General features: G+C 32.0%; 1 protein-coding gene across 5 annotated transcripts in view; it reads left to right on the top strand.

Moving 5' to 3' along the window:
- Window positions 1–7,786, top strand: part of LOC111612903 (follistatin-related protein 1-like) — a 50,929-nt gene extending 43,143 nt beyond the window's left edge. For 2 of the 5 annotated variants that reach the window (XM_023354190.1, XM_023354192.1), the window contains 4 exons: window positions 374–486; window positions 588–651; window positions 2,242–2,303; window positions 6,945–7,784. In XM_023354190.1, coding sequence (XP_023209958.1) covers window positions 374–486; window positions 588–651; window positions 2,242–2,303; window positions 6,945–7,003 — 298 coding nt within the window. In that variant the 3' untranslated portion in view covers window positions 7,004–7,784. Of the gene's footprint in view, window positions 1–373; window positions 487–587; window positions 652–2,241; window positions 2,304–6,667; window positions 6,715–6,944 lie in introns of those variants that run through there. The other 3 variants (XM_023354193.1, XM_023354189.1, XM_023354191.1) reach the window with 3 other exon arrangements.
- Window positions 7,787–17,353: the final 9,567 nt, after the last annotated feature.

Below are 17,353 nucleotides of genomic sequence, written 5' to 3'. Positions count from 1 at the left end.
ATGCCGAGGACCAAGACTAACGCCAAATTCGTACTGCATTGAATAGACTAGTGACTATTATAATGTTATTTGTTTAATTATTGTACGATATAACGAATAAAATATCCAATTATTCTTAATATAATGTTTTACTCTATCGCCCAGAAAATTGTTTTTAGCCCCCAAAATATAAATTGTTACTAATCGCCCTCTCAACATGGAAAAACGCCCACATGGGGGCGATATCGCCCCCGTTGAGAAACACTGATTTAAAATATTATAGAAACAGTTATGGAGAATAACTCACCCAACTGCTTTTATTCAAATATTGCTTCAACATTTCTAAACATATCACTTTCATATATGTTATAAAATAATAAATTCTTCTATTCAGTGCTCTTTGTGTTGATGCCATTATTGAAGCAGCTGATCAAGATTCAGATTGGTTACTTAGCTTTGAAGAATTCAGAACTAGCATGGATCCTTTATTTAAGCCTAAGAAAAAGTGTATGTAAAAGTTGTGTTCTTTATTTTTAATTTAAAATATCTCTATTTTTTATGATAATCACATTATATTGCATAGAATTTATATAAATAATTTATTACAGTATGCTCTTTGGAAGGAAAAAAGTATGAAGATGGTGCTGAAACATCAGTGGATTGTAACAATTGGTTAATATATTTTTGTATTATTTTTAAAAGTAATGAGCAATTATTTCTCATGGCATTGTCACAATGCCAGACTGCATTTTTTAATCATATTTTTAATTTATTTAATTTAAAATATATGCATTCCACCTCAAATTAGTAGTGACTTGCCACTGTACATCATACTTTTCCTTTAACACTAGAGTCATGCCAGTCATCTATCTAACACCTTTCAGGAGAAAAGTTTTGAATTGAAATAACAAGACTTTCAGTTTGCATCAGAAGTATATATATAGTTAATCAGAACCTCCTGCCTGTAAGGTTTTTACATCTGGTCTCATTTTAAAAACTCTGTTCTCAAGAGTAAGGAAAGGCAGACAGACAGAGAGATGGATGATAGTAGGAATTTATAGGTCTACAATTATTTTCAAATTGCAGTCCAATATAAATAAAAGGAAATTTTGTTTGTTTATGGCCCAACTTTATCTGTATGAGGCCCTTTGTAGACAGATTTATATTTGGATTTGTGGTGCCATTGAATTTTGTTCTTTTTCTTGGAAATTTATTTTTCTTTTTTTTTATATGATTTTCTGTGAACTCATTCTGTTGCATTTTATAGAAAAATTTGCAGAAGTCCACAAATTTTTTCAAGTTACTATAAAAATTTATTTTAGAAAACAGCTTCATGATGTCACTGCTTAAGATAAAGCTGCCATCAAAATCACCACCTTAATTTACATTTGGTTATTTCCATTTAGGAAATAGTAAATTAATAAAACAATTTAATTGTTAAGAATACATGATTTAAATAATGACAAGCAACTGGCTAAAACTGACTTTAAGACTTAAAGTCCAGCATTGGTAAAAATGCTGGACTTTAAGTCTTAAAGTCAGTTTTTAATGAATAAGCTTTAGATCTTGTAAAAAGATGCAATTTTATTTCTGTCTTATAAAGTTAACATTTTGGTCATTTTGACACTGAAATAAAAGTAAAAACTTATTAACAAAATGGCATAAAATTCCTTTTATTTTGGGTTATTTTACTTTAGGTAAATTGGACTTATAGAATGGAAAATATTAAAAAAGTATGAAGTTTCTTTTTAATAATCTTGTATAATTCAAAAAGTCAGCAATTAGATATTTGTTTACAAATATTTGGCTATTTTGGTATTTGGTATTTGTGAATAAATAGTAACTGCTTATATTTCTAATAGAGAGTTTTAGGATTTATTTTTCTTTCTTATAGTTGCATCATTAATGATTTATAACTTAATAATAATTTTTAAAATAGATCCAAATTATTTATATTACAGATATTATCATTAAACATTTCAGAAAATTAAATAAATTCTTTGATGTTTTCAATATTATTTTTAAACATTTTAATTAGTCTCTTTACAAAATACAAAATATCAATATATAAGTAATAAATATCAATAACAATTAATAATAATACGTTTTTTTTTAATATGTCAATAAACGTAAAATTCAAAATTATTGAAGATTAAAAATTTTTCATATATTTACTAGTATGTATTGTACAGTACAATATTTATATTTATACTGGATTAATTAAAATTTCATATAATTATAAATGTCATTATCTATCTTCAGTGTTTGTGCTTGTGGAAATTGGGTCTGTACATCGTCAACCTGTTTGGATGATTTTGGAAAAGGTAAGTTTGTTAAGTAATATTTTTTAATACTGCTAATTTTTTTTCTGCTATTTTTATTTTACAAAATAATTTCCATTAATATTTTTGATTTTATTCCTTTATTAGATAATATAATATTACAACAAATTTGTATAGATTTTAAACATAAACATGTGTACAAATAACTTTATGAACATGAATATATATGATTTATATATACATTCATGTCCAAAAAATTAACTTGACCTATATCTCAGGACTTACAGATCAGAACAAATCACTTTATTCTTTATGTAACAAAACAATTAAAAAATCAAAATTTAATCTAAGTTATATCAAATTAAAAACAACAAGAAAAAGTACCAAACATTGTCATAATTGTATTGAACAGAAAATAATTAATATAGTATGTAGTTGTATCTTGAATGCATACAAATTGCACTCTGATTTTTGTACTGGTTTATCAGCTCTATCACAAGCAAAGTATATTCTTGAACAAGAGCATCTTGAAGCTCTTAGAGTGTTTTTCCAGAGACTGTCAGGATGCAACTCATTTCCTAGAGCAGGGGTGGTGAACCTATGGCAAGTGTGCCTAAAGTGGCATATAAGAAGAAATCATCTGGCATGTAACATATCATAAAATTTCAGTTTATCATCTGTCTTTTTCAATCATCTTTTTGGTTTCTCATCTGATCATCCTTTTTTAATCAGTTTTTTAACATTTACTCTAAGTAAAGTTTATTTGTTTAATTTCTTTATGTATCATTATTCAAAGTTTAAAACTTTGGCATACATAAACATTTTTAAAGACAACTAGGCTTACTATATGGCGCACACACACACACGCACTCAAAATGGTTCACTATTTCTGTCTGAGAGCATCCCATATATGTTCTAATGGAATTTAGGCTGAAAATTTCATGCAGTGAATATCTTCACTGTTAAGAAAATCATTGATGAGTGCAGCCATAAGTTCATGGGCTTTATTATCCATGAGAATGAAATCTATGCCCACAGCACCTTGGAAAAGTCTAACATAAGGTTTTGAAACCTTCTCTACCTTCTTGCAGTAATGACACACAAAAACATGAAGTTCAGTACAGCCATTAAGTATAATGCTGCCTCAGACCATGATGACCTACAAAAAGGGGGCCAGATTGCAACTGGTTTCTTTCCATGGAGTTTGTGGGACTGTATTAGTTTCTCCATTCTCTTCCGATTCTAATCTGATGAGAATCATTCTATAGACCCACCATTGGCAAATGCAGCTCTTTTTGAGTTACATGCGGCTCTTGCTGAAAATGTTAATTTCTGCTTTTTATTATTTTTTTTACAATTTTATTTCCACAATTTTGTGAAAATATGTTTATTTAGAAAATTCAATATTTGTTTTATATTATATTTATATTATATAACTAGCTGCAAGGACCTGCTTCGCTGGGTTTTTATTTTTATGTAATATAGTTTTTTTTTATATATATAAAAGACTGTTTTTCTAAGTAATCTAGAATCTAGCTGCAAGGACCCGCTTCGCTGGGCAAAAAGTAACGATAGTGAAGATTAAGATAATTACATTATAGCTAATCTTACCCGTTTTCACAAAATGCAAGAATTAGGTCCCCCGTTTTCAGACTAATTACAGAATTTTTACATTTAGTCAAACGAACTATTTTCAACGTTTCTAGAACGTTTTCAGTTGTTCTATAATCAAACCAATTCGAATTTTATGTTTGAATTTAATTCGAACAAATTCGAAAAAATCGAACAAAACATTCAAAATTGAAAGCCACTTTCAACCACTTTCAGCCTCATATCTCCCGCACTCTTATAGCTATTGAGACGCAACCACCCCTATGCACGAATGGAGACTTGGGGCTACCACCACATACAAACACCATTCACGTGCGATGTGTAGTTTTGGCGAAAAAGTGAGATATAAGGACATACATGTCCATTTATATATATATAGATATAGATAAAATCACGGTACAGAACTGTGGTACAGAATAAAATAGTACAAAACTGCGGCTCCCATGCAATTTGCAAATCCTACATTTCGGCTTCCACTGAACTCTTGCTTGCCCACTCCTGCTATAGACTATATCTGGACTCAAAAGGGAACAGAACATTCTTTGAAATTTGGCCAAAGCCCCAACATAACACTCTCTGACATATTCATAGTCCTAGACACATCTGTCTGTGATTGGTCTGCTTCTATCCTTCCAATAATTCTTCACTGTCAATATTATATAGTAAAACAGTAACAAACTGTCCTCAATGCCATCTACTATTGCATTCATGGCATATGCATTTTTTGTAAAAACTTGTACTTTTTAATGGAACATTTGACTATCTCCTGGATGTTTTTATTCTTTGGAAACTTCTACATAAATTTTCAGCTGTTCATTTTGCTCTACTATGGATTAGATGATTATGCTTACTTTTTGGACATGAGTGTATTTAATAAAGATCTTGAAGTAAATATTGAATGAAAGTTCAGATAGTGTAACTAGTAATTCATCTGCATAGTAAGCAGTATAGGTTTGAGTACTATTCTGAGTTACTGTATTATTTCAGAAATTTTCTAAATTATTTAATCAGAATTGAAAATTAATTTTTAATTACTAATTTTAGTAGATGGTGCTTTTGGACTTAGGGCATCTTGAAATGTTGAGAAACACAAAAAAATTTGGGGGTTTTTCTTTATGTATGGATGTTAGTGTGTGTATGTGGGACACAATTTTGTTTGCTCTCTTTGAAGCTTAATAACTCCTGTGCTTTTTGTCGAAAATTTCTGAATTTTGCAGGGAGTTGTGTATTAGGGGAATTGTACTGTTAAATTTTGGTGATTAAAAGTCAAGGAGTGGGGAGATAAAGGGGATGTGTGTATCTCCAGTAGGATCAGACTTAATGACAATTTTATTTGTTATTAGTGTGAGACCCTGGAAATAGCCCCCGCAAAAGGGAAAGATATAAGAAGAAAAAAAAAGTTTGTTAAGTTAAATCGTCAAGAAAGCAAATTATATAAGTATCAAATCAGTGATACCGGACTTTGATGTCAGCGCTCATAAAGAATAACGGGAAAAACAAAATTTTAGATATAAAAGAAGAAAATTTAAAATATTAAAGTTAAGACGCAGTTTAGAAAGCAAAACGAAACTAGAAAAAAAAAAATATCAAAAAGCATAGGTGTCATAATCAACAATTAAACGCGATCAGATTCGAAAAGATGGTGTCGGATAAACCATCTCCAGCCGACCTTTCTCGCGAGCTTTACGAAGCTCTATTTACACCTGGAGACAGGTGGATGACCAATTGGAAAACAGTGATGTAAGATCTATCCAATTAGTAAGAAGCCGATCGCAAAAACCCTATAAAAACGCAAAATTCAAGGACAACAGGACTTCCACTAAGACTTTTCCACCTAGACTACCTGTTGTGTTCGTTTGTTGACAGCTGTCGTGTTTCCTTTCATCTTTTGTGTGCTGTCACTTCAGATCTCGAACTTCTCACTCGACGCAGTCACGGGGCCCCTCTAGCGTAGGACCAGATTGACATCGAAAACAACTTACGAAGACAACCCAAAGTTCTGAACTTAAGGACCCTTGCCAAAAAAATTATGTAAGCATTATCGTCCGGAATAAACGATTTACCTTTGTAAAACACTTGTCTTTGCTGCCTTTAAAAAACCGCCACCCACATACGCGTAGACCTTAGACCATCCCGACAATAGGGGGAAAAATCTCCCTTGCAATCGGCGTTCATACATTAGCATTTACAATTTTTTTTATAAAACCCAGGGCAAAATATCATAATTTTGCCATTTTATAATAGTTAAGAATATAAAAAGTTTTTTAATAAAATATGATAACAGATGGCACCACCAAAATTTTAAATGTTGCTGGGAAAGTTGTGCAACTTGTTGTTTGTTTATTTTTTGAACTACCTGTAGTGACACAATTTTTGTTGGCACAAAAGTGAGCCATCATCAGATCAAAGATGGTTTTATATTCATAAAGTGACATTAACAAAAAGTGGCATTAAAGATATGCATCTTTTGATATAAAAGTATGTAAATAATAATAATAAGTAATTAATAAAAAGTAGATGAATGGTGTGTAAGTTCATAAAATAATTAAAATAATTAGTATTGTTTTAATTATTTTATGAACTTACACACCATCTGAGAATCACTGATTGGTAAATTTGAAAAGTTTCTCACTTATGGTTAAAATAAAAATTTTTATTTATTATATCAACTCTTTTTTATTTTATATGATAGAAAATAGTTTATTTTATTAATAATTTTCTATTATTTTTTGTTTTTAGTTATTATGTTTAAATCAGTGTTCGACAAAATTTTTAATAATAGCTTTCCTTTTTAGATGGAAATTTGGTATGGCTTATTTTATTTTGATATAATATTTTATTATTTTTGAAATTTTTTTTCTCATGACCCAAAAAATTTTTCATATAATTTCTCTGGAGATCACATCCATATTACATTTTCATGGTTTAAATGGTAATTTATATTAAAAATTATTTCCTTTTCTACTTTGTAAGACTAAATATATAAGGATATTTCTTAAATAAACAGTTTTGCTATAATAAATCTCATCAATAATGAATTTTTATTTTAATATATAATTCATTTATTTTCAGAAAATAGAGTCAAAGATCCTAAATTATCTCGAACAATTTCTATCAAGAAACAAATCTAAGAAATCTTGAAATACATATCAAGTTACAGTTTATTCCTAATGACTTATTTGTTAACTATCTACATTCTTTGTATGTACGAATTAAGATTCTGAATATTGTAGTTGGGGTTTAAACAAATGCAAATGAAATTTTTTAATTGTATTTACAAGTATTTGGTCGTGACAGTTCTGCATGTTAATGCATGGCTGTAGTGATATGGTGTATATTTACATCTTTCTATGGTGCTAGTGAAATTTACATTTCATATATGGTTTTATTGTTAATATATTTCAAGTATACGAATCTGTTTTCATACAAAAACATCGTTAGTTACATATTATTAAGATGTATTTTATACAATTAGATATGACTTAATATTTGTGCCAAATACAATATAAAAAATTTTTTATGATTAACATAATTTTTCTATTCATTGCTTTGTAGTAATTTTATATGTGGGATCAATTGATAAAAATAACGAATATATGTTTTTATATTTTATAATTATTACTGAATTTTGTCAGTATTCAGGGCAGCTTGTTTATTACTTATATATTTTGATATATTAATGTTTATATACAATATATTTTGTATGATATTTCAATGAGTTTTGAATGGCGTAAATACAACATCCATTTTTAATTAAATTAATAATAAAAGTTTTACTTTATTATATTTAAATTTTGATGTTATGATGGGCAATACGAATAAAAGTGTTACAATTTATTGCTCAGTAAATTTAATTTTATTTAAAAGAATACTTGTAACAATGAAAGATTTTGAATTTGTTATTGTTCTCAGAATTATGTTAATTTCAAAAAAAAAATATTGTTGAGAAATCTAGAATATATTATTAATAGATGTGATCAGCAGAAAATTTGAATATTGTTTCTTTGATCATTTTACTTTATTTTAAATATAAAATCATTTTAGAGTTTTATACCTACATATTATTAACCTCAGTTTACACCTATACTGTAATGACCATTATTATTAAATATATTAGTTTTTTTCTAATTCTGTCCTATGGCACTAAGGGAATAATTTTTTGTGTGTGTCCATCATGGTTGTCAGCCTATTATAGTTTCAGCCAGGCCAATAATGTGAAGTTGGGGGTTTTTTTTAAGACCCTTTACTGCTCAGAGAGCACAAAAAGGTCATTGGGCAATAATGGGAAGTTGGATTATGTAGTCCAACATATCCAGATGGTCATCCTTCCAAAAAATTTTTGGGATTTTTCAATTCGTCTATATTCTATCCTTAGTGATAGGCTGCCACCTTAGCTACTCTGCCATCCATCTGTCTTTAATAATATGTTGCTATTATCTTTTTTCCTTTTTATTAAATAACTTTTTACTAGAAGATAGGATACTACATATAGGCCTACATACAATTTTTAATTATAAAATAAAAATGTTTATGCTAATTAAAATGTTCTTGGGTAAACTAATATTTACAGTTTATTAGAATGTTATCTTAGCCAACTGTTTTACTGAATATGGCCCTAATGAATGAAAACTTAGAGAATTATGACATTTCAATAGTGAAGAAAGATGCTAGAAGGGAAAATTAAAGATGGAAATGCAGGATGGTTTTTTTTTCCACGACAGTTTAGGTCTATCAGTACTTTGGCCCCTTCCTGCTCATAGAGCACTAAGGAGCCAGGAAGTTTAGAGTGAAAAGTATAAATGTCCCATAAGGGCTCATAATGTATTCAACTAGTCCCTTATCAGGTCTCATAACTTTATACGTGTTTTTTGGAGTCTGTTTTTGTTTAATGTTAAGGGCCGGAAAGCTGGTTATGTATGTATGTTGTAAGTTAATATTAGTACAGTAGAACCTCGATTATCCGCCCCCGATCAACCGACCCCTCGGTTAACCGACCGTCCTAGTCGGCAAATTTCAAATGTCCGCTAGTGATGTGGCGCTACAATATTTGGCTATGTCTTGGCTACTTTAATATTATTTTTACGTGTTTTAGCTGGCAACACTCATTCGACCATGAAAGGGAGCCAGTATTTAAACGAAGCTTAATTTTCTAATTTTTAACGATACAATAGCGACGATTATTATTTTAAAAAATTTTTGTTAGGCTTAACATCGATGAAAATTCAACGCAAAATAGGTTAATAGCGATATACTAATATACTAATTACATGGGATATAATAATATACTACACTAATAATGGATTTTTTCATACTTTTCGGTTATCCGACTTTTCAATTATCTGACCAACCCCAGTCCCCAATTAGGGCGGATAATCGAGGTTCTACTGTAGTTTAGTTATAACCAGTGCTAGATATGTAGCAGAGGTTTTGTATAGGAACCATCCTGCTAAGGCAAAAATATTAAGTAACGAGCATGATTGTAAAATGCCTAAAATCTGGTGATGAGTTTGTATCTATTAAAATTAAAATTAACAAATATGATGGTTTAGTATTTTATGTTAAATAACACACAGTATGTGTTGGATTTGAAATTAATATAAAAATGGAATTAACATAATATTGATATAATGGCCAAAGCTGGATGGTATATAAGAAAGAAGTCTAGGGTGATAACCAAAGAGAGATAGGATAGATTTAGGGTTTTAGTGACCAACATAACCTAACCTAGCTTTTCTGGCTTGTCCAGAGCCACTGTGGAAAAGAAAGCAGCAGTGGTAAAGCCACAGATGGTCAGGTCCAACAAGTTTAGAATAAATGTTAAAATTTTGAAGTGGGATACTGGCTTGGTGAACAAGTCAGCAAGTCAGTTGGATGTTACTGGGAGGACTTTAAGGGGGAGCTTGACCCCATTAGGGAGATAATATGTGAAGGAAACCCAGTAAAACTTCGCATGTCAAGCTAGGCCAAAACAAAGGCTAGCCAAAGATAAATACCAAAGTGGAGAGAGGTAGTTATGGGAGAACCAAATATAGTAAGTGTTGGACAAGACCACCATGGAGAGCGAAGTTTAGAATGGTTTTTATACAAGAGAGTAGAAAGTGGCTGTAGCATTATTGAGGAAGATTGAAATCAAGACAGTGTAGCAAGAATTACCTGACAGAGGAACGACAAAGGGTCCTACAGGGCCAGGTAGAGAGGAAGAATAACAAATACAAAGGATAGACAAAGCAGCAGGGATAGGTGCAGCAGCCCACTAATGCCACGCCAAAGAGACGCCCACGGGTGGTGAAAGGCCACGGGAGGCAAGATGGAAGCCCGTTGCCGACAATACAGGATGGTTGTAGCAAGACCATACTGAACAGTTGTTTCCTGAAGCATTTGCCCTCCTCCTCACCCCTTAGTTAGGTTGCTGGGTTGTGGTTGTAGTAGTTGAAGAATATTTATAATAAAACGTTTTTATTATAATCAAAATTCAGAAAGCAAAGTGTATGTGATTTAAGCAAGAAACATATAATTATACTGCAGTATATTCAAAAGCATTAAAGATCTTCCACATAGTTTCTAAGATAGTAGTATTCTAAAAATATATGAAATTTTGATATTGGCAATAATTTAATGATTTCATAAAAGCTCCAGAACAGTACAGTATATTAAAAAACCTAAAATACAGTTATCCCTCTATAGTCCGACGTTTTTTAATCCGACATGCTCAGTAGTCCGACGCACCTCCCGTCAAGGTACCCGTGTGTCTGCGTGCACATAAGCATGTCGCGATGTGAATCTCCCCATCCAATTCTTACTCGATGACACACATTTCGTGTGTTTTATGTGAGCAGTTCTGTTCGAACAGTTGGAGTAGAGAATATTGTAAGTTACTGCTAGCAAAACAATACGAAATATGTAATTATTTTCGGTAATCCGGACACTTTTGGTAATCTGACACACCTTCGGTCCCATACCTGTCGGATTATCAAGGGACAACTGTACTCCCAAAACTTAAAAATACCAACAGCTGGATGGCTGAGGCAATTAAGATGAAATCCCACTGATCTGGAGATACCAGAATCCAATCCAGGTGAGCAATCCCAGGAATTTTTCTTGGGTAGTCTGTTCTGGATACATTGAACTGCATCCCTCTACCACCACGCAATCTACGTTATGTAGATGGCAGAAGTCAAGGTGGCAGCCTAACATTCTGGGTGACCCGGGATCAAATTCAAGCAGATCCGCAAAAAAGTCCCAAGAATTTTTTGAGTGTTGGTTCGTCTGGATATGTCACACCCTGTTCTTCATCACCAGGCCTCCCCATTGAGTGCCTGACCAAACCAATAATGGACTTGCTAAAAGAGACCCTTTTAGTGCCCACAGGGCAGAAAGAGTTTAATGAAAAAAACTCTTTACATTGTAGGGCTAGTCGAACCCACAATGGTTATGGACAAAAGGCCTTAGTGCTAACAGGGAAGAAAGAGTAAAAAAATATCTAAATTGATGTATAAAACATTAAAATCTTATAATATAATCGAGATGGGTTGGTGATAAGCGCAAAGCCCAAACGGTTGAAATTTGGTACACAATTAAGGTACATCATGAGAATGTACACTAAAAATGGATTTTTGGAAATTCCCCTGCGGTGGAGAGGGAGGGGGTTAAGAACTCTACTGTACCCTGATATTATCCTGAAGAACTCTGCTTCTACTGTACTATTTTAGATGCGGTTTTTTTTTTTTGAGGGAAATCGAACATATTTTTACACCTATCTAAAAATTCTCTAATTAGCGTCGGAAGAGTGGGAACCTAATTCTTGCACTCAGTGAAAACGGGTAAGATCGGCTATGTGAGATAATCTTTGTAGTTATGTAAACCAAATTCCATAACAATACAATAGAAGGGATAAAAGTGCGAAATTAGTTAATCTTAATGTTTGTGGGCTGCCGTCTTAATTTTTTGCTCGTGCAACGCCGATTATGGAGATTTCCGTAGCAAAAATTAGCGATTTTAGAACGTTTTCTATCTGGCTACATTGCGATGTCATATTAAATCTCAAGCCCAAAGCTAGAATTCAGTCTTGCTTCTATCCAAAAAAAATTTACGGACTTGCAGCAGAGGTGTCAACTTACGGGTCTTCCCAGTACAATTGCAGATGGAAATGACGCTGCTGGGACTATATACAGGTTTAACTATAAATTTTTTGACTACGTTTTCTTATCCTTAACGAAAATTCCCAAAAGTATTCAAAAATGAACACAAATTGTAAGCAATAACAAACAGTCTAATCAAGTTAAAGTCTACAATCGTGAAAGTGGCAGTTAATAGAAATATAAATATTAACATTTACGAATAAATAACGTTCAAAATCGAATTAAAATAGCACTTATAAGCATAAATATACACTTATAAGCAGTCTTTTAAAAAAAGACAAAAGCAATATCTGAGTTAAAAACGAGAAAATTTCATATATTAAAAGAATAGCGAATGTTTCCAGCTGATCTCCCTATGTTCAAGCCAAACTTACGCCGAGAAGCGATTCCAGCGTTCGAAGTAAAATATTTATTACGCCACTATAGTAGTATTAGAGCTATTGGCAGCTCAAGGACCAGTATCTTTATCCGCTCTGGTAATACAGCGAAGAAGGTAGTAGCGGTAGTAGCTCGAACTAACGATTAATTTTTTGGATGGACGTAAAAATATAAAGTATCTGGAAAAATTCATATACCATTTACAGCAAAATTTAGATAAAATCATAGGAGGACTTTAATATTTTACTGAACGCCGATGACATTGGTCCTGTAAAACCGCAGATAAATAAATAGAGAAAAGTAATATTTTCTCTATTTATCTGCGTGTCTATATTTGTTCATTTTAAATAACTAAATAATGTAATCGGCAGTGTTAATAACGAATTGGATTATTATAGGAAAATTAGTACGATTTTTTTTATATAAGGCCTATAGTTTATTAAATTTAGGTATAATATATACTTGTGTAGATCAATAAAAATAACTCATTGGAACATTATATTGCTAGTTAATATTAAACTAATGAGTCTCCAACGTTTGTACATAAAATTTAAAATATTGAAATATTTAATAATGAACCAGGAAAAAACTGTGTGAATCATAAAAAAAAACTCTTACAATGTGCAATTCAATATTTGGTAAGCATACTTAAAAATTAAAAAGTTTATATTTTCATTTAATACGCGCAGGCAGATTGTATAAACTTGCGGGAAGTGTGTTCTCGTAAATATTGCGTTTATAGAAAAATTATTGGGCTAGAATTTGAAAAAAATTGTAGACCTATAAATTTCCACTGTCTTCCCTTATCTATCTGTCCTTTAATCTCAAGAAAGGAGTTAGATAGATGAAAGTCAGACCAGATATGGAAAGCTTAGGTTGGGAGACCCAGATTAACTATGTACGATCTTTTGGAATCATCATATTTGATTGCATTTGGTCCATTAGTTCTTTCTGTACAGAGTTATAGACATTTTTTGTTAAATTATTATCACTCTGTATATTTTAAAATTTCGCGCGCTAAAAGTCTACCAATGACAGAGAGACACGTAATTCGCACCTAAAAGATTAACTATTCACACAACGGGAAATTCGGCTGGCCGAGTCGATGGGCGTAACGACGTCCAAAGCACATAATTAATGTGATTTGAAAAGGAATAATCCACATTTTCTAAATTAGTTAATATCAAACTGCTTTATATGCATATTTTATATGTATCATCAACCAAGTATGTATTTGCAGGACTTTATGATATGGAATAAAATCATTTAAATTTAAAAAGTTTCTTGATTAATAATGAACTTTTTATTTCATTTTTTTNCAGATAAAATAATTTTTAAAAAAATCTTCCTTGCAAAATAAGGAATAAATAAACTATTTTAAAAAATATATATTATTATTTCATGTATTAATTTATAAATGAGAAACGGAGATTTGATTACTTAAGGAGAAGGAAAATAACTGGATGGCCAAGATGGCTAACCCGTGTGCCTGCCGTTCTAGGAAAGCAAGTTTGAATCCGAGTCAGATCCATAGAAATATTAATGAGTATTCTGGTCCATTGTATTTGTCACCGTTTACATGCTGATAGGCTTTGCCAAATCTATAATGCATTCCAATAAAGACTTTTTTTAGTATAATAATAAGAATTTTATATGATCTCCGACTCAAATTAGTAGTGTCTTGCTTATGTACATCGTACTTTTCTATTAGCAAGAGTCGTGCAGGTCATTATCTAACTCTTTTCAGGGAACATTTTTGAATTGAAATAACATGACTTATAGTTTGAACCGGAAGGTTTTATATACTTCGGGGCCTCCAGTCCTAATACTTCCATATCTGTTCTCGGCTATCATCCGTCCACGGCGCATAAATGTTCGCCAGAGGTGAGGAGCGCTCACGCCTGGCAAACATATACTTTAAAATATAGTAATAAAATTAAGATAATATCAATCAAAATATTAAACTCAATTTATTGTTGTTTGATGGCAAGTCAGTGTTGAACAGATTAACTAAGATCACGATCAATATTTATTGAATAGATTAATGAATTTAGTTCTGTAAAAGAACTGTCATCATTGAAAGCTTCATTTTATACTTTACATTGCTTTGCTTTGCTTTAATTTTGTATTGCAAGATTCTACCGTCGTTCCCTCTAATTCTGACTCCGTTTTCTATCTTTTCTCATACTATCTCCTTATTTAAGGATAGTGTTCGAGCATATCCTAACTCTATGTGAATTTATTATAGCAGCTCGTCTCAGTGAGGACGAGTTGAAGGATCGAGATGAAATCGTGCAATGATCCGTCGAAATTTCACTCTTTGCAGACAGAGATCGCTAAATTCACTACAAAATCCAAATTTTCAAGATTAGATTGAGTTGCTACGCAACAATAAAATTTTCTTGCTGTTGAGAGAGTATCTATTGTTGACTCGTGCGATTATTTATTGCGGGTGTTTTTTCTAGTTTTGCTTCATTTGCAGCGATTGTGTAAGTTTAGACTACGATCTTTCTAGATTTATATACTTTTTATCTTTGATAAGCAGAATACTGTATCAAAAACAATTGATCGGTTTCCTTCAGAGTAATCGGATCTTTTCATTTATTTTGGGGGAGCCGATTCAGTTTTATCATTGTTAATTTTCCAATTGTTAAAGCAAAATGAAAATTAACGAATACTTTAAATCTCTTATTCCCTGCTATAGTTCATATATTACATACCCCGTCAGAATCTTAATTAATTAGAATAATTCGAGTTAATTCGTCGGCTCGTTTCCTCTATTTTCGCAGATATTTTATGTCAGGGCAGTCAACAAAATAGTACAATCTAAATATATAAAATTACTTGTCCTGACTGACTGACTGACTGAATGACTGATTCATCATCGCCCAAAGCAAACCACTGAACCTAAAGAAGTGAAATTTGGTACACAGTTAAGGTACGTCATGAAAACGCACCCTAAGAAGGGATTTTTCGAAATTCCACCGTGGGGGGAAAGGGAGAGAATTAAGGCTTAACCGAAAAAACGGCTTCTACTGTACTATTTCAGATGCAATTTTTTGTTTTTATCTGCGTTTTAGTAGGATATGCCATGGGAATGCACACTAAGAAGGGATTTTTCGAAATTCCCCCGCGGGGGAGAGAGAGAGAGAGCATTAAAGCTTAACCGGAAGAACGGCTTCTACTGTACTATTTTAAATGCGATTTTTTGTTTTCAACTACGTTTAGTCTTCATTGAGTGCTTAGGTATATTAAATTGATAACATTTCAGACATTGTTATAAATACTTTTATCTATTTCTATTTTAAAAATGTTCGACCATTTTAAATTAGAATTTGTTATTGCATATTGGTTCGATTATAGAACGATTGTAAACGTTCCAGAAAATTGATCAAATCGAAAATAGTTCGTTTGATTCTCGGCAATTCTCATCATTCTCAGCGGTAGGTGTTATATAACAATTACTATGATTGTTGAAATACTGAATATAAATAGGGTTTGCTTGCAAAATCCTCGCGGACAAAGCCGCGGGTAACAGCTAATTTTTTATAAACTAATTTCTCTATCGAATATTAAAAATCGTCGAAAAGATTAAAATTATTATATATAATAAATAGAGATTTTATTATAATATTCAAGGAATTAAGACAATCAGTTTTGCATTAGAAATTTACAATTCAGATTAGAATAGAAACATTTTTTTAAATTAATGCAAGTTCCGATTTTACAACATTCGCTCATTTTTCTTTGCAGAATGGATAATTTGAAAGAATTGAAGAAGTGGTACACACCGGGTCATGCTGAGCCCGAGGATGACGCCTCGTCTTCACCTCGTGTAATACGGGTGCTTCCGAAAGATGCGGAGGAGGAGTCGCATACGCCCGACGCCAAACGGGTGGTCGTCATAACTCCCGACGACAGCGCCTCTTCTCTCATCCAATATCTGGAGCTGTGATACCCCGAAGTTCCGGAATGGACGGTCGAGACACGGTCACGTCAGACAGGACTCGACAGGAAGGAATCCGAAGAAATGATAGAAGAATCCGTCGAGCGTAAAAGGCTTTGGTGGAAAAGGTTGTTTTGCTGCTGGAAAACATAAACCTCGTCTCTGCCGAGGCCTGAATTAGTAAAACTAAGCACGGATTTCGATTTTTCACCGAATGTGACACACAGTGCCGGCCCGAGGTAAGTTTTAGGATGGAGCGAGATCCTATTATGGCGTCCCCCTTGTTGCCCCTAATTTATACCAGTGATGCATGCAAGTAGGGCCGTGCCGTAGATTTCCTCAGTGTGATGCAAGTCTTCGAAATGCCGCCCCTTAAATGTTTTTTTCTAAAATACCTTCGGTTGTGATTTAAAAAAACTGCACAAATTGTACGAATACTATTTTTATTTTGAAAATAAAAGTTTCTTTAAAATAATGATATCAAGTATCAACTACAAGAATCTACTACAGTTTTACCCTTCTAACTTTAACTTTAGCAAATTCGTTAATTAGGGAATCGTAATCTAGAGTGGCAGCCAATGTAGATTCAATAGAAATTAATGATAGATTTCTAAGTTTTGTTTGGCTTATTGCACTTCTTAAGTAGCGTTTTATTAATCTTAATTTGGAAAAACTTTCCATTTTAGTGGGGGACGTCATGAAAATGCACACTAAAAAGGATTTTTGGAAATTTCAACCCCCCTCGAGGGAAGAAGAGGAGAGAGTCAATTTTAGTCAGTATAAAGTGTAAATAATAAACAAAGAAAGTAAATAGTGACATGTATAGTATACATTTTGGCAATTAATAAATATTTTAATAATTTCCATCTTTTGGACAACCCAAAAACAATAAATAGAAAATTCGAAAAATTCGAAATATTGAATTTGAAATATATAACAAGTTTTTTTTTAGATTTTAAAATTTAAAATTTACCATATAATTCAAGTAAAGCAAGCAAGTAAGTTAATTCTCCATTATA

Source organism: Centruroides sculpturatus, unplaced genomic scaffold, assembly GCF_000671375.1.
Source record: "Centruroides sculpturatus isolate CEXI.00-Female unplaced genomic scaffold, Cexi_2.0 scaffold1575, whole genome shotgun sequence".
Taxonomy (NCBI): Eukaryota; Metazoa; Arthropoda; class Arachnida; order Scorpiones; family Buthidae; genus Centruroides; species Centruroides sculpturatus.
This window is presented reverse-complemented; position numbering and strand designations above follow the sequence as displayed.